This window comes from Ochotona princeps, chromosome 19, assembly GCF_030435755.1.
Source record: "Ochotona princeps isolate mOchPri1 chromosome 19, mOchPri1.hap1, whole genome shotgun sequence".
Lineage (NCBI taxonomy): Eukaryota > Metazoa > Chordata > Mammalia > Lagomorpha > Ochotonidae > Ochotona > Ochotona princeps.
The window spans coordinates 37564258-37588224 of NC_080850.1; the positions used below are offsets into that span (position 1 = coordinate 37564258).

Here is a 23967-nt window from a genome sequence, read left to right on the forward strand (position 1 = left end):
AGGTTAAATCACTGTTTGCCACTCCAGCAACCCATGTCTGCCAGTTTGAGTCCTGGCTATTCATCTTTCAATTCAGCTTCTTTTAATGTACATGGTCATTACCATGTCAGTGGTAGGAGGTCCAGTAACAGACCACAGCCACCGACGAGGAAAACTCCGATGGAGCACTGCCTATGGCCCGGCCCAGGCCTCGTGCTGAAGCCCTCTGGAGAGTGCACCAGTGAATGAAAGATCTCTGCCCAACTCCCAATCCTCTCCCTGTCACCCTGCCTTTCAAATAAATCAATCTTTGGTGACAGTAAAAAAAAAAAAAAAAAATCACAATAATCAGACTGTTTCCTAAACAACTTGCTTCATCTTCCCGTAAAGAACGCCAATCCAAACCAGATAAAGATCAACTGAAAACTTAAACACAAAACACCCGTGGCCATTTACAAACAGTTTTTGAAAACACGTGGTTTTCTGCTGTCTTCTAATCCCCTTCGCCATCTTGAACTCAGACTAAATGCAATGGATAATAAGTCACCAACATCGCGGGATAAAGGCTCAAGCAATGGTGTTGGAATGCCAAAACCTTATCTCCCCAACAGATGTGCCAAGAGCCTTTCTAGCTTGTTTTCAAGTACATGTAGGCATATCTGAGCTTTCTCTGCACTTACATCTGGACAGATGCAAACAGGACAAGGTATCTGCCTGGAGGTGAGCACACTAGCTAAGATGCCTGTGTCCCATATCAGAGTGCTGAAAACTCCACGCTAACTCCAGCTTCCTTCTTACACTGACACTGGAAGCAGCAAGGATGGCTGAACTTGGACTTTGTGCTCAGCCTCCCTCTCAGGTTGGCCCAATGCCTGTGGGCATTTGGAGAGCCAATAAGCAGACGGAAGCTCTGTTTTTATATCTCTTTCTCTCTCATCACAGTTTTTAAAACAGAGGTGCAGGGAATATAACCTACCACACCCTGCCAATCCTAAGGCATGGCAGGCAACTTCAGTTTACAACAGTCTGAATTTTCAGGGCCAGTAATACAGCTAAAATACTTGAACCAGTTCACTAAGATGCCTATTCAGAGAGTGAATTTTTCAGTTCTCAACTGATAGGAATAACTGTCTATTCTTATTATTTCATTTGCATTCTGGCAACAGGTTAAGGCACAACCTACATCTCATAGGAGTGCTGGTTTGAGTCCCAGCTACTCTATTTCCAAGTGGTCCCTGCTAATGTGCCTGGCAAAGCAACTGAAGATCACCAAGTATTTGAACTCCACCCCCACCCATGTAGGATTTGTGAATGGAGCTCCTGGCTGTGGCCTGGCCCACTGCAGCCATTTGCAGAGTAAATCAGAAATGGGATGGGATGGGAATGCCAAGAACCATTTTGATAATTAAGACATCATTCAGAGGCCATACAAAATCGCCCATTTAAAAATTAGCCTCCTAGGGCCTGGCGGTGTGGCCTAGCGGCTAAAGTCCTCACCTTGAACGCACCGGGATCCCATGTGGTCGCCAGTTCTAATCCCAGCAGCCGCGCTTCCCATCCAGCTCCCTGCTTGTGGCCTGGGAAAGCAGTCGAGGACGGCCCAAGGCGTTGGGACCCTGCACCCGCTGGGAGACCTGGAAGAGGTTCCTGGTTCCCGGCTTTGGATAGACACAGCACCGGCCATTGCGGCTCACTTGGGGAGTGAACCATCGGATGGAAGATCTTCCTCTCTGTCTCTCCTCCTCTCTGTATATCTGACTTTGTAATAAAATAAATAAATCCTCAAAAAAAAATTAGCCTGCTAGCCCCAGCACCCATTAGTTTGCTGAGGATGGAGGGCAGAACAAATTGACAACTACCTCAATGAAACTTGACAGCAAATTTCTAGGCCAATGGAGACTCAGAGGTAGACTATGGCAGCCAGTCGACCTCGGAAATACTTCCTCATCCTTGGAGCGGTACTATCAGCAGCATCTCAGAACTACTGAAAACACAGAACCCTCAGAAAACACTCAACAACGGGGAGCCTGGGTCCACACTGGGCGGCAGCTCCCCAATGCCCAGAGTAATGCAGCGGTTGGGAGAGGGGCACGGTTATTCCTCTTGTATCCTCCTCTTGCCCCTATACAGAAAGAATTTTGTAAACAAGGGTCCACCCACTACCCCCTGATACTTGACCCTTCCCACCCTGACCAACTATGCAAGCATCATCACTAATAAAAAAAAAAAATTAGCCTGCTACACAAGCACTGATTTTTAAATGCTGCCTGCCACTGTCTTAGCAGGACTAGACCAAATGGCTGGACATTCACCACCCTGGGCTAGACTAGTTTCCTTGTCACCTACTGACATGCCAGCTCATCCTCCTGGGGTGCAAGTATGGTTTGTTTTTAATTTATTTAGCTGGAAGAATTACAGATAGGCAGAGGCAAAGAGCGTAAGAGATCTTCCGTTCACTGGTTCATTCTGCAAATGACTGCAACACCCAGGACTGGGCCACGCTGAAGCCAGGAGCCCAGAGCTTCTTAGAGATCTCTCCTATGGATGCAGAGGCCCAAACACTTGAGCCATCATCTGCTGCTTTCCTAGGAGCATTAGCAGACAACCTGATCAGAAGTGGAACAGCTGAGACGCCCATGTGGGATGTCAGCACTGCAGGAGGTAGCTAACCACCTAAGCCACAGCATCCACCACTCTGATACTGGCTCTGATGTTTTCTAGAACATCAAAGAGAACAGCAGGCCCCTGTCTATTTCCTCAAGCAGAGACGCCTTCCTTATTTTGTTTGCTTATTCTGTTGCAGGTCCAGCACCAGAACTTGCATTCCACCCCCTCACCCTATCATGGGTTCAATCTGTATAACACAACAGCCAGAGAGAAAAGCCACCACAGGCAATAGACAGTTGCACTGAGGAACACACTCCCCACTCCACTCCCATAGGCGGCTCTGAGTCGACACACAGGCATGCCCAAACCGTACCTTCTTCCTGCCTGCTTTTTCAGTCGTAACCACCACTGATTTCCCATTGCACAAGGCCACACAGGAAGTGGCCTTTGGTCACCTCTCTGCCCTCATTCCCACTGTCGGCACCTTGACTCCCCTTCCAGTCCCACGGCCTTCCTTCCTGTCGCTCATGCTCCACGTGTGCACTTTCAGCTCAGCTGACCACAGCGTTCTGCCCCCATACCTGTGCAGTCCGCGCCCTTAAACGCACTTACCACTTAGCTAAAGGTCTAGCTCTGAACATTCAATTTCAATTAACAACCTGGTTCCTCCCAGATTACTTTACATCTTCTTTTCCTGCTTTCTTTCTCCACAGAGTAGTACTTCTCACCTGGTGCCATACACACTTATTCATACACAAAACGTCTCGCCTGGCCGGAGGAGAGCACTGGGAGGGCAAAACCAAGACCTGTTTTGGTGTTTTCTCCTCACTGCCTGGCTCACAGCACCAACACCACAGGGGTGTTATGTTCACTAACACATGGCAACTGTGTGTACAGGTACAGACATACATTTCAAGGACACCAGCATTACAGAAAACTCAGTGCCAAAGGAGAAACAGTAAAAGGCGCAGGATATAAGGGGAAGTTTTTTTTAAATAATTCAGTATTCATGCTTTTTACAGATACCTTCGAACTTCACTAACACTGCTAACACAAGCTTGCTCAAAGCAGTTGTGTAAACGCCTGAAAAAACTCTTCTTAAAAAGCACTTTGCAAAGTTGTAACTTTTCAACTTAAAACCTACAACATGCAACAACACTTATGGTCAATTTAGAAGTTTCATATTAACATGATTCAAATATTACACTCTGTATTATACTGAGTTGAAACAAAGGAGTAGGAAGAAAAAAATTTAATGCTAATACTCAGAAAAATGCACTCTATTTTCTTTCCAATCCTGGGTCCTTTCACACATGGAATGTGCCAAGAGCAGGGGAGATCAACAGTGAGTGGGTGAGCTGGCATGTGGCACTTTACTCAGCAAACACTTCAGAAAAAACTGCACACACCACGGCAGCTTCAGATAAGGCCACTCTGTTACTGTCTAATAGAACATCAAGCACATGATTTTGTACAACACAAAAATACAATTATTCTTGCATTCTTTAAGTTTGTTACCTGGTGCCAACAAGCAAGCCATTCCTCCATAATGGTGAGCACCACTGACCTACAAAGTTCTGTGAAATTTCTCTAAGTCAGAAAGGGCAAGAAATCATATGCCCTGGCAGTTCATAAAACATTTTATACAAATATGTGTTTGTTGAACAATGCTGCAATACTGGCACGATAAATGCCATATGCAGGAAACGGCGCAATGGTTCAACTGGCTCTTCTACCGCAGCACATGCATCCCACATGTGGTTGACGGCCCAGCTGCTCCACTTCTGCTCCAGCCCCTACCTGTGGCCTGGGAAAGCAGCACAGATTGGCCCAAGTCCTTAGGACCCTATATTGACACGAACAACACAGAAGAAGCACCTGGCTCCTGGCTTCAGATCGGCTCAGTTCTAGCCACTGCAGCCATCTGTGAAGTGTGTGAACAGACAGATCTTTGTCACTTTCTCTCTGTAAATTTGCCTTTCAAATAAAAATAAATCCTAAAAAAAAAAAAAAAAAAAAAAAAGATGTAGGAAACACTCAAGCAGCAATGTCTTTGTATATAGATAAAATTTATTTCCAATGTGTAGGTCCACAAATGTAGGTTCTTGCTATCTGAATTCCTAATCTACTATACCTGTAGAATGAGATTCATTCGATTATATACTATAAATATTCACAACAAATAAATCAAGCTTCAAAAATGACAATGTAATTTGGAGTTTTTGGTCTTGCACGTAAGGAACATGGGAGTCATGGCTGCCATCAATACAGGAAAGATTGTAAGAACTAAAAACCAACACTTCCTCCCGGAAAGCCTGCACTGCAATGAGTGAATCGCTGCAGGCTCAACACAGTGAGAAAAAGCCACCAGGGGAGTGCACTTGTAAGGGTTCCCTCTGCAGGAACCATACCATGTTCTCACAGTGCAAATCAGAGAAACATGCAGCCTGTTTCAGCAAAGGCCAGAAAGGTAAGCACACTGCATTCCCTTACTGCTAACAGCCCCTGCCCACACAGCAACAATGTTACACTATCCTAAGCAACTGGGGTTTTACCAGATAACTAACCCATCTGGTGCAAAGAAAATACTCCACACCAGATCTCCCTAGTTTTTCTGGTTTTACCTAAAGGAGAAAAAAAAAAAGTAAGAAGTCTTGTGTGGGTCACAACCCAATGAGACAGGCTCACCTGCTGGCAGCGCTAAGTGACACTTCCCTGCCTTTACCTCCCCCCGCGCCCCCCCCCCCCCGGCCCAGCGCTGCAAGATTCCTGCATCACAGGAAGTTTCAACAGGAACAATGGCACAGCTCAGACCTTATTTAAGAAAATGTTTCCAGAGAAATGAAAAGACAACACCGGACAAAAACCAGGCAACCAGAGGGAATTCTACTCTGATGCCTACAGTTACAGCATGTAGTTAAATGGCTTAATCTTCAGATAAACAGAAAACCTCACATCAAAGTCTATTCACTATGCTTGCTTTATTCCACATATCATCCTCAAGAAATTACAAGGCATACTAAAATCAATGCAATAGGTCTCAAGTGTTCCATAACCTTTAAAAATATTGTGGGAAGCCGTCAGCATCCCATATGGTTACCGAGCTGTTTCCCAGCTACTCCAGTCCCCAACTAAAGGCCTGAGAAAAGCAGGAAAACAGCCCAAGTGCCTGGTCCCCTACCAGGCAGGAGGGAGACCTGCCTCCTGCCTTCGGCTTGATCAGTACAGATCACCAGCCCTTCTGGCAAGTGAACCTGCAAACAAAAGTGCTCTCTCTCCGTCTCTTCCTCTCCCTCTCAAACTCTGGCTTTTTTTTTTTTTTTTTGTTAAGATTTATTCATTTTTATTGCAAAGTCAGATAAATAGAGGAGGAGAGACAGAGAGAAAGATCTCCCATTCAATGATTCACTCCCAAGTGACCACAATGGCCAGAGCTGCGCTGATCTGAAGCCAGGAGCCAGAAGCTCTTCCGGGTCTCCCATGCAGGTGCAAGGACCCAAGGCCTTGGGCTGTCCTCAACTGCTTTCCCAGGCCACAGGCAGGGAGCAGAATGCAAAGCGGGGCTGCCAGGAATTCTAAAGAGTGTGTGTGTGTGTGTGTGTATGTGTGTATAAAATTTGTATATACATAATTCAGAATTTATAGGTTTTTTAAAAATTCAGAATATATATATATTAAAAAAAAAAAAAAAAAAACGGCACCCATATGGGATCCCGGCACATTCAAGTTGAGGACTTTAGTCACTAGGCCACTGTGCAAGGCCCAAATTCTGGCTTTCAAAATAAACAAATCCTATTTTTTAAAAATGCTGAAAGTACAATCTTTGATAATGCCAGGTTATAAATTATACGTACCAGTGAATACGTATATGCAATTTAAAATTTTTTTCATCCAAACACACATAAACTACAGAAATTTAATTAAATTAGGATCTTCCCTATTCAAGCCAGGGTAAGGATAGTTGTTGGACATCACAGAAACCATTTAATATGATACTGGAGTTCTTAGGTAATGCAGCTAAGATCACAAAAGCATAAATGGTTCAAATCCAAAAAAAAAATTTCAAGTCAATATTTAGAGCTATTCAGCACTATAAATACTGCAACTAAATAACTACTGAAGTGTTCAGTGAGGTCCTACAGCAGTAACTAAGAAATGTAATACAAAAACAAGATCTCAAGGCTTAAAAACACAAAATATCTAGAACAAATCTAATAAGAGATATGCAAACTGACATTACAAAATTTTCCAAAAAAAAATGACAAACAATTTGCAAAAATCTATATCAGTGAACACACGTGTCACACTTCTCAATGTGGTAGGTAACTTCACCGCATCTCCACATCCAATACAATCCTAAAGAAAATACCCAGAGTTTAAAATCTGTGCTATGAAATATCACAGGAAGAAAAATACAATTAATAACAAGAAAATATAACTAAAAGAGAGCTCAAAAATATGACCAATATAGTTGAAAATGAAAAGGTATGAAAACATCCCCCACACACTAGCTGTAGGCAACTGCCTAGGTTGCCTTGTACCCAGGCAAGTATTACACTGCTGGGAGAAAGCAGCCAGAAACCAGCATATATTCTGGGCCTGGTTAACACCAAGTTTGTGTTAACTATACCAATATTCTTTTTTTTTTTTTAAGATCCTTAAGTAAGGGCCCGGCAGCATGGCCTAGTGGCTAAAGTCCTCGCCTTGAATGCACCGGGATCCCATATGGGCGCCAGTTCTAATCCCGGCAGCTCCACTTCCCATCCAGCTCCCTGCCTGTGGCCTGGGAAAGCAGTCGAGGACGGCCCAAAGCTTTGTGACCCTGCACCCGTGTGGGAGACCTGGAAGAGGTTCCTGGTTCCCGGCATCGGATCGGCACAGGATTGGCACAGCACCGGCCCGTTGCGGCTCACTTGGGGAGTGAATGATCGGATGGAAGATCTTCCTCTCTGTCTCTCCTCCTCTCTGTATATCTGATTTTATAATAAAAATAAATAAATTAAAAAAAAAAAAAAAGATACTTAGGTAAGGTAAGGAATGCCAGGCCAGGATGTGTCACTCTGGCCCGCAGGGATTGGAGGCTACCGACTGCCCAAAGGGGTGTTGGGGACACACTCGAGTAGGAGTGGCTAAAAGCTTGTTTGACAGGGGAGGAGTAACTTAAAGGATCTTCCAGGGATCAAACCACTGCACTCGCAGGCAGGAGAGGAAGCTGAGGTAAGAGTGGTCTGGTGGGGTGAAGGAATTGGAGGGCATTTCCAGATAAGGCCAAGGAACCTGCCCATGTTGGAGACCTGCAGTGAGCTAAACTGCCCCATCAGCACATGCAAAAGCTAGGACTAGGAGCATGCCTGGCTGTGCTAGGCCACAATACCTGCCCACCAATGTCAGAGCAAGGGGTGGGCCATGTCAGCCTGGGTTGCAACACCCACCAGAACGTGAAAACCGAATCTGGAAGCAGATTCTTTCAGGGACTTGTGGGCTCGCCTCTGTGGGACTACAGCACCCACTGATTCACACAAAGAACTGGAAGCAGCAACAGGCTGAGTCAGACTAGATCACAGAACTCGTCTGACACTCACAGGAGCCAGGGCTGGGAAAGGGCTGGGACGATCCAGCCGGCAGCACGTGCCAGCACGGAGGGCAGACCATGCCAAGACTCATGAGATCTGGGACTGGGAGCAGGCCTGATAGGAAAACTTAGGGTTTTCCTACTAGGCTGCTGCTTCCACTGTTGAGTATGAGAGCCAGGAATGGAGATGGGCCAGTTTGGGAACAGGCTGGGCTGGGCACCCACTGGCAAATACCAGGACTGAGTGTGAGTCATGTCAGGATGGACTGCAACACCTCATGGCAGTCACAATATCCAGGGCTGAGAGCAGGCTTACTAGGAGAACTATAGGCACTCCCCTGCTGGGTTGCAGTTTCTGTTGGTGATCATGAGAGTCAAGGCTGAGGGCGGGCCAGGCTGGCCAAGCCAGTAGCACCCATCAGTGTGTGGGGCAATGTGGCTGAGCTAGGCCACAGCACGCATGGATGTGCACAAGAGTCACACAAGATGTGGGATGGGCCAGACTGGGCCATAGCACATGCCAGCACGTGCAAAAACTGAAGCCAAACCTGGTTGGGGTTATTGGGGGGCTGCCAGGACCACGACATTCACTGGCGTTTGTCAAGACCTGTGTTGGGCTGGGCTGAGCTAAGCTGGTGCACATGAGAGTCAAGTCTGAGATCACCCAGGCAAGGCTTCTTGGGGAATTTCCCAACTAGACTACTGGACTCAAACCCTGCTCTAAGGGAAACCCCAACATGCATGGTGTGACCAACAGAGACTGAACTTCCTCAGTTGCTGATGCCCATGCAGTCAACAGCATGCCTAGATGCACAAGCGGAACATGGAAGCCAGCTCATCTAAGCCAGCAGAGGATGCTGAGTGCCTCATAAAGGGATGAAGGGCATACTAGGTGGGACCACTCTCCTGGCCACACTTTGCAACATGTTCCTGGGCCTGTGGATGCATTAAAGTGGACATAGTCAACAGACCTTGGAAAGATTTTCTCAACCCTGGTACAACGAAGCCAACTTCTCAGAACTATCAAAACCACTCAAGTCATATCCTTTCATACATCAGAGTGTCTAAGGCATGATCCATGACTGTGCCCCATCCCTTGGTGCTGATATAATCTGACAGCAAAGAGTGGCCCCTCCTCTTCCCCTACTGAGGACATAGGAGAAAAAAAAAAATGAAGCATTTGTCCCACCCACTCTCCTCCATACCTCAACCGTCTTCACACTAATTGGAGACACACAAAGCTGTGCATCTCTTTCAACTAAGTATTAAAAATAAAATAAATATTTCCCATGAGACAGCAAAGCATATTAATTAATTATAACAACACTGTACTATTAAGGTGGGTATTTGGTGAGGCAATTAGGATGCTGTTTGGGATATCTGAGTGCCTTGGTTTGAGTTTCAATTCCACCCCCAGTTCTAGACTTCTGATAATACACAGTCTGGGATCTCAGTCCTTGCCACCAACTGGGAGACACAGAATTCTGGGCTCCTAGCTTTGGGCCCGGCCCAGGACTGTCTGCGGCAGGCATTTGGGGAGTGAACTGGCAAATGGGAAATCCCTCTGTGTGTATCTGCATTTCAGATAAATCAGTCTACATAAACATTTAAAATTCAAATACCCAGAAGTGATTTCATCTGCAGATCAGTGAAAATAGGGAAGGGAGAAAAGGAAGTTACCTTAAATGTCTAACTTCCTTCTTGCCTAAATTGTGCAAATTTATAGATTAAAATCTGGGCAGTGTGATTTTAAGCACATTTTTATCAATACAACTTTTCTTCTTGCCTTCATGCTGCTACAAAATTAAAACAAAATTAACAACAAAAAAATAAAAATAAATGAAACAAATATGTAGGTATGTAGGTATGGACGAGCCATGGCTGGGCTGAAACATCCAACAACAAGAGTCAGAATGGGGTGAAAGCCAGCCAGGAAAAGCCACTGTTCCTGCTAGGACAGGAGGTGAACTGAGTAGGGTTGGCTCAAGAACCCCCTGGCAAGCGCAAAATCTGGCATTGGGAGGGGTTCTGATGGAGGAGCCTGGGCAACTCCTCTGGCAGGACACAGTCCCTGCAGGTAAGCGCGAGAAGCATGATTGGAAACAGCCCAGAATAGGCCATGGAAAGTTTCCCACTGGCATGCATTCGGCATGGGTCAGGAGCAGACCAGGCTGAATCAGTTCATGTCATCCTCTGGCAAATCCGATCACCAGAACAGAGTGTGGAATGGGCCGGGTTTGGTTGCGACAAAACCAGTACACATTATGGAACGCCAGGGCGTGGTTGCCTGTACTGGATATGAATGCAGCACCCATCCAGCACACGTGAGATCCAGGAAGGGAGGGGCAGAGCTGGCGGGGGGGTTCAGGGGCTGGTCCCCTCACTGGACAACCACTCCCACTGGAGAGTGTTGGCTGGGATAGAGACAGACACGACTAAGCAAGGCTACAACACCTGTGCGCTGCATGTGGACAAGATCAGGGCCACAGCATCAGCTGGCAGAAGCTGGCACTGGGGACTAATTCTGTCGAGTCAAATCACAGGACCACCTAAAGAGTGCATAAACCGGGACAGAGAGACCTGGGAGGGAAAAAGTGGGTTCCCCCTTCTTGGGTCACTATTCCCGTGGGAGGGCATGAAAACTAGGATGGGGGCTGGGATGGCTAGATAGAGAGGTACTCAACAATATCTGTGAGGGCTGGATGGTTGAGTTGGTTAGATAAAACCAAGCTTTAATACCCATTGACAAGTACCAGAGCCAAATGGGATGGGGGACAGATTGGTCTTCTGCTACACATACTGGCAAACCAGGGTAGGGGGCGGTCTGGTGGGGGTTATTGTGGGTCGCCCCAACTAGGCTACAGCTCCCACTGGTTGATGTAAGGGCCGAACCAGACTGGACTGCAACACCCATTGGTTCCAGTGCAACTCAGGACTGAAAACAGAACCAACACAGCAATTGCAACCACCAGCTGATCAGGGTGATGGACTGTGCCGGGCCCTGTGCTTGCTAGAACATACAAGAATCTGGTCTGGGAATACCTCAAAGTATCTTTGGAGATCTCCCCACTTGAACTGCTGGACTCAGAATTCTAACCAAGAAAAGACAGAAGACAGAATAGGACAATCATTCATCTCAGCTACATGTTGGCAGCGAAATATGGGACAAATGGAGACTTCATGATGGACCATATCAATCAGTGGACCACCTCATCGAGCGAAACTGGCAGTGACTCATAACTGGAGAACTATTAACTCCACTTGAGCACATATCTCAGAGCATGCCCCACATCCGGGACTTGGGGTGGGCGGGAAACCGGGTGGGGCTTCTCCCTCAATATCCCCTTTTACCTCAGATACATGATGGAAACAATATGGACATAATAGCATTGCCCACCTCCCTATCCCCCTGAACCTTTTTTTTTTTTTTTTTTTTTCTCTTTCTTGATTTTCCTTCAACTATAGTTAACTATGTAAAGATTGTCAACAACAATACAATAAAATGGATTATTAAAAAAAAAAAATAAAAAAAATAAATAAAAATAAATGAAATAAATATTTGTTCAATCAGCTAACCAGCTAAGCACATATAACCTACATTCTCCGAGGCATTACAGGAGCTCCTGAAGACACAAAGTCATTACAGTCAGTGCCCTTAAAGAATGTAATTGTGGGGCGTGGTGGGATGGCTTAATTGGCTAATCCTCCAGCTCCAAGCACTGTGATCCTGTATGTGTGCTGGTTCGCGTCCCAGCTGTTCCACTTCTCATCCAGCACCCTAGTTTAGGCTAGGAAAGCAGTGGAGGACAGCTTTATGACCCTAAACCCATGTGGAAGACCTAGAAGAAACTTCTGGTTCCTTGCTTTGGATTAGCTCAATTCCATCAGTGCAGCCAATTGGGGAGGAGTGTGCAGATCAAAGATCTTTCTGTCTTTCTCTCTGTGAATCTGCCTTCTAATAGAAAACAAATCTTAAAAAAAAAAAAAGAAGAAGAAGAAGAATGTTAATGCGGGGGCACAGTGGGACGGCAGCCTAATCCTGGTCTGTTTATGGCCTGGGAAAGCAGCGAGAATGACTTAAGTTCCTGGGCCCCTGCACCCACATAGGAGACACAGAGGAAGGTCCCAGATTTGATTTGCCTAGCTCTAGCTGTATGGTCATTTCAGGAATGAACTGGCAGATGGCTCTGTCTCTCCTCTCTGTAAAGTCTGCCTTTCAACTAAAATCTTAAAAAGAAAAAAAATTTTTTTAATGTGGTAGTAGAGACAGGATATGCAAAACAGTTCAGGTTGTAACAGAGAAGTGAAGACCTGAGGTACCATCTAGATCAGGGAGGGGGCGAATCGGATGAAGACTTCAGAGAGGCAGCGGTTTGGACATCATGAATGACTCGTAGGCTGGAGTCTGGGACAGCTGAAACGCACACAGGATTCAGGGACATAAATGGAGCATATGCCAACAAGTCTGCAAGATCACTAACCCTCTACACAGTCGGGGGGTGGCGGACAAAAAGCAAACTGAACCAGTTTCAACTGAAAAATAAAGAGAAAGAAATCTTCCTGGGAGGGTTGCTGAGAGGAAAATGAGCCAGTAGGTTGAGAAACACGTGCAGGCCATCTGGCTGCCACATCCACTGGCTCTGAGGCTGACTTTGCCATTTTACCCTTACTGTCTCCTTCCTGGGTCTCCATAACTGTCTAGATGGTAGAACACAATTTCTTTGGTCTTGGATAATGGTCCAGCCCAACTTTTGACATACCAAAGGTACTCCTAACACACTGTTTCAAACACACACACACACACACACACACACACCCCACATATACCAGGTTCCACTGAACTATCCTCTGTAACACTACCTGGAACTGCCATACAACTAATGGCTAAGTGTTCAGTCCAGGGCCAGTGGCTCATTTAATCAGCACCCCACCTGATGTGTACACACAGGACTTCATACTTACAGGCTGAGGCTGTTCTGCAATACAGCAGTTGAAACACAACCAGAATTCACTCATGCTTAGAGTTCGAGGTACAGGTTAGCAGCAGCAAGAATTCCTAAGTTCAACTCAGAAGGTGCCACGAAGTATAGTTCTCAAAAGGATGAATGTCCAATGAAGGCAAAATAATAATTTTGTTTTACTGTGCTTTTTTTCTGAAAGTCAAGTTTCTTCCACAAGTTAAAGCAAAAAGGACAGATCACTTTCTTGCTTTGCTTCTGGTTCTACAGAGACATGCTCCTGCATCACCAGGAAATGTAACAATTGTTGTCTTGAACCCAGAGCTTACAGCAGGTAGTCTAGGAAAGAAAAGAAAAAGTTAACTTTAGTGTTGAAAGCATTTATTCTGTGATAAAATTCAGAGCAATATTATCCTTCATAATAAACAGCAAATGTCAAGGATTTTAAGACACTGATATCAGTTCAACACATTATTTTGGAATGTCAAGTGCTAGGATATAACATCAAAACTAAATATAAAATCTTGTCCTCACAAAGCATTGTTTTTTAACTAGCAAAATATATATTTAATTTTTTAAATTACTAATTATAACATTGTGACTGTCGTACTTAAATCTCTTAATTCCAAGAGGAACTACTGACCATCACTTCACTAGCTTACTCACTGGGTTTTCATACATATCTTACATAGTAATTGGTAACAGTAAGCAGCCATAGCTTATCAAAACAATAAACAAAATTATCACCTGATCCATCAAATTTTGAAACGTGGCTAGTTTAGCTAGACTTCATTTGAGCCATCAGTGACAGATCCCTCACCCCTATGAACACTGTGCGCCCCACAAGCACAGTGGCAAACCAAGTATGTCCGGTCAGAATCTGTCCAACCAGTTTCTATGTGGAGCTGGGAAGAGTGAACTTATTTTTTTATTCAACCGCCAAGCTGCTGACTTCAAGGTTACCTTGAGTCAACCATACCCCACTGCTCATATAGTAGGTGGTCCTGACATAGCAATGCTGACAAGCAGACAAAAGCGAGGGTCACACAACTAGTCCCTGCCTGCAGCGCCCCGAGCGTGGCAGGCCTGCCTCTGTGAGGCAGGAAGTGCACCTCCCTTTTTGGGCTCACCTTGAAATGTTCTTTTCAGATGCAGTCTACTGTACTATTAAGTGAAAACATCCAGGAGACAGGTGCATTACAAGTCTGCAGGCAAGAGGTTCTGCAGGCAGATCAACAGTGAAGGAACAAATGACCGTCTCTAAGGGAAACAGTATCGCGAGAAGCAAAGAGTTTATCAGAACTGGAGTGTTCCCAGAATCAGAGAGGAAAACTCCAGTGGTGCCACCAGGGCCTCTCTCAGGGAGGAAACAGGTTTAACTGTCCCTGACAGGAAGGACGGGGGACTCCTCAGTGCAGTGTGCAGGAAACAGGCACCTTGTGGGCATTGCGACTACAATGTCGGTGAGGCCGTGTGGGCAGCAATCAGATTACAGTGGGCTGACAACTAAGGAAAAGGAACGTGCAATCAAGAGGACACACAGTTGTTTACTGCAACAATTTTAAGAGGTGGTATAGTGAAGAAAGAAAATCATTCTTCAAATAAAAAAAAACTGAAGATGTCCTAATTTGATTATTCAAGGAGAGATTGGGACACTGTGCACCAAGTGGTATGAAAAAAAATGTGTTTATAAATTTCCAAAAGAGATCTCACCCATTCCTAAGGTTTGTCAACTACAGTTCAGTAACAACCACATTACCCCTGAACACGAAGAGAAATTAAACTCTACTTTCTCCAAAGCCCCGCCTCAAAAGCAGGAAAGGCACAAAGGGCAGTCATGCTCAAAGGTAAAGAGCTTCAAAGAGACAAGCACAGGCTGTGTTCTGAAGAGTAACAGGCGCACACACTTAGACGCCTGCTTCTTCGGCCAGGGGACCCATCTCTAACAAACTCAAGGGAAGGAACAAGCTCCTAATTAAGCAGACGCTCCGAGAGGATCAGAAGGAAAACATACACTCTTGCCTTAAAAAATTCAGACTCTACAATGCTTACTGTAACACCAGAGAAGTGCAGTCTTTTTCCACAGAACTGGGTAAACACTGTGACATTTTTAAGGTTGGACATTTCCTCTGTCCAACCTTAAAAACAAAGGATTATATCCACATATTGTGAATACTATTTCAGTGCTGGTATTTAGTTAACCAGCTCTAGCTCATCCTAGATCAAAGATCTTGGCCACTAAGAAGCCATTTTAAATGAAGCATCTTTTTAACCAATCTAGGAAAGCAGCATGTCTTCCTTCGAACGTGAACATTCTCTGTATTTGCCTTTCAAATCTGTTTCACTTCTCCTAACAACATCACTGGCTTTCTCATCTACATATAAATTACCAAAACCAAGTGTCGTTTAACAAAACTTCTTTCAAACATTTTTAATTTAGAAGGTATTGTATTTACTTACTGTATTATAGTTACTCATTAGCTTCCCAGTTTAAAATCCATAATACTTAAACTCTGCTACAATCCCCCCAAAATTAAAGTTTCCCTCTCATTCAAAAATAAACTGTTTTTGTGTATTTTAAAATATACATTTTCTTGGAGTGGGCCTATGCCTACCAGTTGGAAAGCCCACACCCACCTGGTACAGTAGTACCCCGGGTGGGAGGAGTCTCAGCTTCGGTCTCTGCTCTTGGGAGGGAGCACTACTGGTGCACCCACATGGCAGACTAGGACTGAGTTCACTGGCTCCCGATAGCTCCCTCCCTCTGCCTCTCAAATACATGAATGTGTTTTAAAAATAACCAAAAAACATGTACATTTACCTACTGTGTACTAAGTTAGTAACATTTGCAACACTTCCTCTTTCCTAATGCTTAGCTCAAGGATGACTCATTCAAGGGCAATAATACAAAAACCCACGACAACCTGAGTAACGAACTTGTTGAAATACATTCTCAAGCCAAAAGGATGTTTGCAACTCCAAGAGTTTTTATTTAAGCAAACATATCAAACTTAGGAATATTTATTACAAGACATGTTTGAGACATTCTATCAGGGGTCTGGGCCTTGGGGTTGAGGGTGGCTTGCAGCTCCCCGCAGGGTGGCAGCTGCCGGGCCCCCCTGCCGGGCCATCCAAGGCTGGGGACTCAAAGCCAGTGCCGAAAGGTAGTGACTGAGTCCTTGGCTTTAGGCAGGCAGTGCACCAACTGGTGCCAGGCTCTTCCTGCTGGCCACCCAGCGGCGAGCTCTGGGGTTTTTAGGATATGAAATTGCTGTTTAGGGACACCCATGAATAAGGCCAGCTTTAGTCTAGCTGAGAGATGAATTCTGAGTGATTCCCAGTTACAGGGTCATGAAACTTTCGGGCAAGCATGGTGACTGAGACCTGATGGTTTGGAGGGGAATGGCCATAAGATCTATTTGGGCCAGACTGAATCACCAGCCAAATTAGGAATCTTGAGATGGGCTGTTAGCATAGAGCATCACTGCTACACACCAGTCCACACCAAAGCTACGGATGGGGGCCTGTCTGGCAGGGCAAGTACCGTTACTTGACTGGGTGGTGGAATAGTGGACTGGTCACATTTGGCAGGCACGCGAGAGAACTTGGTCCGGGAGCAAACTCTGCGGGGGAAGTGTGGGCCCAACCCTGTGGAGATACAAGTTCCGCAGGTTAGCTCGCGAGCTGCGGTGGCAATGGGCTATAGGAGTGACTATGGCACCTGCCATAACTTATGGGTAAAGGAACCGATGGCAATCTGGGCAGGTCAAGGCAGCACCACCCGAAGGTGTATCTAAAATAGGATGTGGGGTAGGCCGAGCTGCAACTGGAATGGGTGGATCAAGCAGGGCCAAGCAAACTTCAACCCACAAAAAAGAATAGAAATGAGGATGGAGCACATGTCATTCCAGCCTAGGTTCTTACACCAACTGGTCTGCATGAGGCAGGGATACTATCCCACAGCATTGAAGGCAAAGGCTGAGGCAGGTGAGGGGCTAAGCCAACTGGGTCAGAGCACCCACTGGCATGCATGCAATCTAGGGTTGGGAATAGACTCAGTTGGGGAGCTGTGAGAGTATACACTTGCTGGGTTGGGATTCCCACGGAAGGGTGTGGGGGTTGCATTCTGGTCTGGATATGGCTGCAATCTCCCTAGGCACAAATGTGGACTGGGGCTGGACGTACCAAGCTGGACTAGACGCCTTCACCATCTGGCGCTCTGGAGAATCTGGGTAGATGTTGGACGGACTAGGCTGAGTCTCTGCCCCTACTGAGCCATGTGTGAGCAGTGTCTGGGTATGGACAAGCCTTGGCTGGGGTGAAACAGCCAGCACCAAGAACTAGAATGGATTGAAGGCCAGCAATGAGGGCTGGCCCATGGAACCACCAGTACGCACAAGACCTGGCATAGGGAGAGGTTCTGGAGGAGGAGCTTGGGAAACTCCTCTGTCGGAACACAGCCCCTTACAGGTGAGCGCAGGAACCACAATATGGAGCAACCCAGACCAGGCGAGAAGATGATACCCACCATCATACATATAGCATAGGTGGGGGGCAGACTAGGCTGAACCAGTTCACATCAACCGCTGGCAAATCCGAGAACCAGCATAGAGTGTGGGTCAGGCCAGTTTCAGTCGCAACACATACCAGTGCACATTAAGGAATGCCAAGTGAGGTGAGCCGTACCAGATGTAGTTGCAGCGCCCAAACAGCACACGTGAGAACCGGGAGCGGGGAGGAGACAAAGCCGGCAGGGGAATGTGGGCTCCCCTGCTGGACAACCACTCCCACTGGAGAGCATGAGTTGGGATGGGGGCAGACCAGACCAGGCAGGGCTACAACACCTATGGGCCTCATGTGAGCTAGACTGGGGAAGGGCTAGATTGGGCTGACTGTTCCAACTGGTGCAAGCAAAAATTAGAGTGGGTGAGGGCTGGGTGGGCTTTGCCACATCATCAGATGGCAGAGGGTGGCACTGGGGGCCAATTCTGTTAAGTTAAATGCCAGAACCACCTGGAGAGTGCACAATCTAGAAGTTGGAGTGGCCTAGTAGGGAGATAGTGGGCACCTCCCTTGTGGGTAACCACTCCCACTGGAGAGCACGAAAACCAGGACAGGGGCAGGAGTGGCTAGACCGGAAGGCAGTATGTAGCAGTATGCCAGTATGTATGTGGGCTGGATAGTAGGGTTGGTTGGGTTGAACTAGGCTTCAATGCCCATTGACATATACGATAGCTGAATGGGATGTGGGACAGATTGAACAAGCCTACGGTACATATTGGCATGCATGGGAACCAGGGTAGGGAGCAGGCCTGGTGGGGGTTATGGGGAGTCACCCCAACTAGGCTGCAGCTCCCACTGGTTTGCATGAGGACCAAGTAAAAAGTGAGCAGGATCGAGCTGGACTACAACATCCATTGGTTCAAGTAGATGACAGGGCTGGAAACAGAACTGATCCAGCAATTGCAAAGACCAGCATGTGCATAAGCTGACTGGGTTTGGGATCATCTCAGATGAAGTTTCTTTGGAGATCCCTCCATCGGTACTGCTGATCTCAGAACCCTAACCATGAAGAGACTATGTCAGCCCGTGGATTCTGAATAGGTTTCATCGCGATTGGAACAGCGAGATTGGCAGCAATTCAGAACTGTTGAACTATCAAAACTGCTTGAGCAGGACCCTCAGAGCGTGTCTCACATGGGGGACCGACCTGGGATGGGTGGGAGGCTGGGTTGGGTGTTTCCCTTTGTTTCTTCCCTGACCCCAGATACAGGGAAAAAAAAAAAATTTAGTGTGGAAACAATGGTATTATCCACTTTCCAGTAGCCCTTGACCCTTTGTACCCTAATCAACTAACATTATTTAAGAAAACAAATAAATTAATTTAAAAAAAGAAAAAATTGCATATGTTCAAAGTATATACTGTGATTTTTAAAAAAGATTTATTTTGGGCCCCAGCATGGTAGCCTAGTGGTTTAATCCTTGCTTTGCATGTGCCAGGATCCCATTTGGGTGCTGGTTCATGTCCTCACTACCCCACTTCCCAATCAGCTCCCCGCTTGTGGCCTGGAAAAGGTAGTCGGGGACGGCCCAAAGCCTTGGGACCCTGCGCCTTTGTGGGAAACCTGGAAGAAGTTCCTGGCTCCTGACTTTGGATGGACTCAGCTCCAGTTGCTGTGGCCACTTGGGGAGTGAATCAGTAGACAAAACATCTTTATCTCTATCTCCTCCTCTTTGTAGATCTAACTTTGCAATAAAAATAAACTTTTAAAAAAGATTTATTTTTGTATTTGAAAAGCAGAGTTACAGACAGAAGGACAGAGAGAGAGAGATCTTCCATCTGACTGGTTCACTCCCCTGGTGGCTACAGCGGCCGGAGCTGGGTTGATCCAAAGCCAGGAGCTTATTCTGGATCTCCCACATGGGTGCAGGGGTCCGGGGACTCGATCCATCCTCGACTGCTTTCCCAGGCCATAGGCAGCCGCCTGGATCAGATGTGGAGCAGCCAGGATATGAACTAGCACCACATGGGATGGGTTTGTAACTTCTGGTTAATATCCCTCCTTTCCCAATCCCTAATCCTCTGACAATCCTGACTCCAAGCTCTGCTTTAATAAATTTTTTCAGATCCCAAATATAAAAAAAATATTTTTATCTTCTTGCCTTTCTAAACAGATGTCCTCTGTAGAATTTTTTTCCCCAAAGTATATAATTCAAACATGCTTGTATGTAAACATCTTCAGATAATTAGTGAATTCTTCATAAAGTATTTCAACTGTGCCATTAATACCTCCATTAACAGTTACCTGCACTTGTTGTTTAAAACATGCCCACTCTTAAAACCTTGCATTTTTAAAAAGCATTTAGGCAGCATTTAGACTGTGATAACACTGTCACCTAGGCCAAGATTATGAACACAGCTGAGCACATTCCACACATACATAAGGGGTCAGACTGTAGCAGAACAGACCATCTCTGAGATTCCCCAGATTTTACAAGATGAACACACCTGAAACACCATCCTGGCCCCTTCTCTTTAAGCAGCTGCTGGTGGGTTTGTCCGGGGCCACTTCTGAGTGGCTGCCAGAGCTTGCTTGATTGAACCAGCCATTTCCAGACGACGTGAGAGATGAGCCAACATGTGGCTCCCGCCTCGTTCCTTACTCCAATGTTACAGCTTTCTATCTGTATGAACAGTTCTACTGTGGACAACTTCAGATTTTTCCATGAAAGGTTTATTCATTCATTCAAAATGCGGAGTGAGAGACAGGGTGAGGGGGAGCAGAGAAAGGGAGAGATCTTCCACAAGCCACTTCATTCCCCACAAACACCCACGGCAGGAGTGGGTCAGAATGAAGCCAAGCTCTTCATCTGGGTCTCTCATGTGGGTGGCAGGGACCCAGGTGTCTGGGTTATCATCTGTTGCTTTCCCAGGCATACCAGCAGGGAGCTCGATCAGAAGTGACGCAGCTGTTGCTTAAGCTGGCACTTGGATAACTGATGCTCTATCACAGGTGGCAGCTTAATCCACTGGCCCACAATGCTGATCCTCCACCCTCCAGTGCAGAGAATTTATAAAGGGAAAAAAAACAAAACAAAACAAAAGCCCCCGAGTCCAGGCACCCTACTCAAAAAAAGGTTCTTCAAATCAGCTTCCAACAAAAGACTTGATTTGAAAAGGGGAACATTTAAGTACACATTTACTCAATTTTTTCTAACATAACATGAAATATTTTAGTTCCAAGTGTTATCCATGCTAGCTCTGTGGGAAAGCCATTCCAAAGTTCAGCCTTCAGACTCTGAAATGATGTGCGGCGTTACAACACTTCAGTCATTTTCAGAAATACTCGCCAGGGCAACTGACAAGCTCTGCGATGCTGGGTTCTGTCAGTGAGAAAATGGAATGCTGCACTGCAAGTTTCACTGGTCCGAAATGAAGACTTAATTAAATGAAGCATATAAAAGTTCTGTATGCATTATCAAGAGCTATGATACAAATGTTCTTATTTGTTACCCAAATAGACAAACAGAATGAAGTAACAAAGATAGGCTCTAATTTGCTGCAAACCTTAAAAAAAAAAAGACTACACTATTGTAATAATATGGGGAAAACCAGGGGATGGGAATTTGGGAAGCGGGGTTAGGGAAATCCCAGACCCTATGGAATTGTACCATAAATGAAAAAAAAAAAAAAAAGCCTAAAAACTGAACACAAATTTAAAATGGGGGGAAAGGGTGGTTCCAGTTGCTCCACTTTTGATTCAGCTTCCTGCTACCAGGCCTAAGAATGCATCAGAGGATGGCTCAGGTGCTGCTGTCCCAGGCATCCATCCAGCGACAAGGAACAATGTCCTGGCTTTGGAATGACAGAGCTCTGGGCCTCTGTGGCCACCTGAGTTCTCTTTGGGTCATCCAAATGGAAGAGTTCTCTTTCTGTTAGCTCTGCCTTTCAAATAAACAAATCTGCATTTCAACTAAACTAATTTTTTAAAGAACTTAAAAATAAGAATAAAAATGAATGACAATTCCCTGCACCACAGATGTTGAGATTTCAGGAACAGATTAAACCAAACTGTAATTTAGACATGCACACGTAAGGCACGAGAGCAAGCGAATTATAAAAGTCAGGAGCAGGTTGAGGGCAGGACCTACAGATACGAAAGGATGAATAAGGGCTTCCAGAATGCTGGCAACATACTGCATGCTGACCCAGGCGGTAGCTACACCCCCTAGGTGTTTTATATAACTATTTGTTAAATAGTACAATTATGTGCTATGCAATTTTCTGTGTTTTAATTTTAATTACTAAAGTTCTAAAATATAACTAAAAGTAGCAGTAACAATCAGTAGGAGATGATAATGAACTGATGATCAGGGATAAAAACAGCAACACAGCATCACGTAACAATGACATCCTAGCCAGGGGAGTTGAAGAATGAGGTAACATTATAGGCAGGGGCTCATGGGATCTTTCAGCTGTCCAAGAAGTTTCTGCCAGATAACAAGCAATGGCCAAGTCTGAGTATTCATACTCAACTAACTGAAATGGTTCCTGATATTAATTTGACACAAGATCCTTCTAAAAACATATATATTTTTTAACTTATCTACTTTCATTGGAAAGTCAGATCCACAGAGAGGAGGAAACAGAGACAGATCTTCCACCTGCTGGTTCACTCACCAAGTAGCCGCAACAGCAGAAGCTGAGCCAATCTGAAGCCAGGAGCCAGAAGCTTCCTCCCAGTCTCTCCACAAAGGCGAAGGAATCCAAGGCTTTGAGTTGCCCCCTACAGCTTTCCAGGATCATAACCAGGGAACTGGATCGGAAGTGGAGCAGCCAGGACACAAACCAGCAGATCAGCCTTCTAATACATTGCGCTGGCCCAAGTAAGTTTCTTAAAAGGCAGAACAACAGAGATGGGGGAGGAGAGATTCCCCATCCGACAGTTCATTCCTCAAATGGCCACAATAGACAAAGCTAGCCAGGATGAAGGGATATGAACCAGTGCCCACATGGGATCCAAGAACATTCAAGGCAAGGACTTCAGTCACTAAGCAGACACTAGGTTACAGCACCAGGCCCAACATAAATTCCTTTAAAAATTATCTTTGAGGGCCTGGCGCGGCAGCCTAGCAGCTAAAGTCTTTGTCTTGCATGCTCTTGGGTCCCAGCTGCTCCACTTCCCATTCACCTCCCTGCCTGGAGCCTGGGAAAGCAGTTGGGGATGGCCCAAACCCTTAAAACCCTGCACCCAGGGTTTTTGGTAGGAAGTTCCTGCGCCCAGGGAGATTGGTAGGAAGTTCCTGCCTCCTGATTTCAGGATCAGCTCAGCTCCAGCCACTGCGGCCACGTGGGGAGTGAACCAGTGGATGGAAGATCTTTCTCTTTCTCTCCTTCTCTCTGTAAATCTGACTTTCGTAGAAAAATAATTTTTCAAAAAAATCTTTAGAACTAAGTATTACATTCACTCCTTCATGATTTATCAAAGTTGGAACAATCTACTACTTCCTGATGTCAGCTATAAAAAGCACAGACTGAAGAGAGGGTGGGCATGGACTCATCAAAAACAAGTAGAATACTTTTCCTTACATTTTTTAATTCCTAATCAGAGATTAATCGCTTCTATAGCTTCACCTAAATGTAACCACAACAGGTATCTTTTTTTCAGTTGGCTGACACATCCATGTTCGTGTTGCATGGTAATTTATTCTTTTTTAGTACTAAGTAGGTTTCAACACATGAATATGCTACAACTTCTCCATTCTCTTTGGTAAGTATTCAGCTTTCTCACTATTAAATTATAAAAGCTACGTGCGTGCAAGTGTTTGTGTGGATGAAGTTTACTGTTTTTTTCTGGGTAAATACCTCAGACTGGAAATGGGATGGATCCACACTATTTAGCCTAATTTTTAGCATTATGAGAAACTATTAACCATCATTTTCCAAATCCGTTGTACTACCCTGCATTCCTGCTAACAATGCCCATGATTTCCAGTACAGACAGCATAGCAGACAGTGTAGGTCTTCATCTTTCCAAATAACATTTCTAACAATTTGAGTTTTCACTGCCAATGAAGTCTAATATATCAATTTTGTTACATTTGATCTTTGTGTTAAAAAAAATTTAGGTTATCACAAGGTCAGATTACCATTTTTTAATAACATTTATTATTTTTATGCCAATTCACTTTAAAACTTTATTACTGGGTGGTATAATAAAAAGAAATCTCAATCTTTTCATGTACATATTCAGCTATGGCTGTTCATATATTTAAGGATGCCCATTTCCTAGTACCTAAAGTTCCTTTACCACCTTCAGAAACAATCAAATTAGTATTGCCAGGTTGATT

General features: G+C 45.3%; 1 protein-coding gene across 2 annotated transcripts in view; it reads right to left on the minus strand.

Annotated features, from left to right (window-relative positions):
* Nucleotides 1-23967, minus strand: part of CDC42SE2 (CDC42 small effector 2) — a 95006-nt gene that overhangs the window by 23081 nt on the left and 47958 nt on the right. For both annotated transcript variants that reach the window (XM_058677731.1, XM_058677732.1), the window contains exon 3: nucleotides 13121-13455. In XM_058677731.1, coding sequence (XP_058533714.1) covers nucleotides 13121-13174 — 54 coding nt within the window. In that variant the 5' untranslated portion in view covers nucleotides 13175-13455. The remainder of the gene's footprint in view (nucleotides 1-13120; nucleotides 13456-23967) is intronic.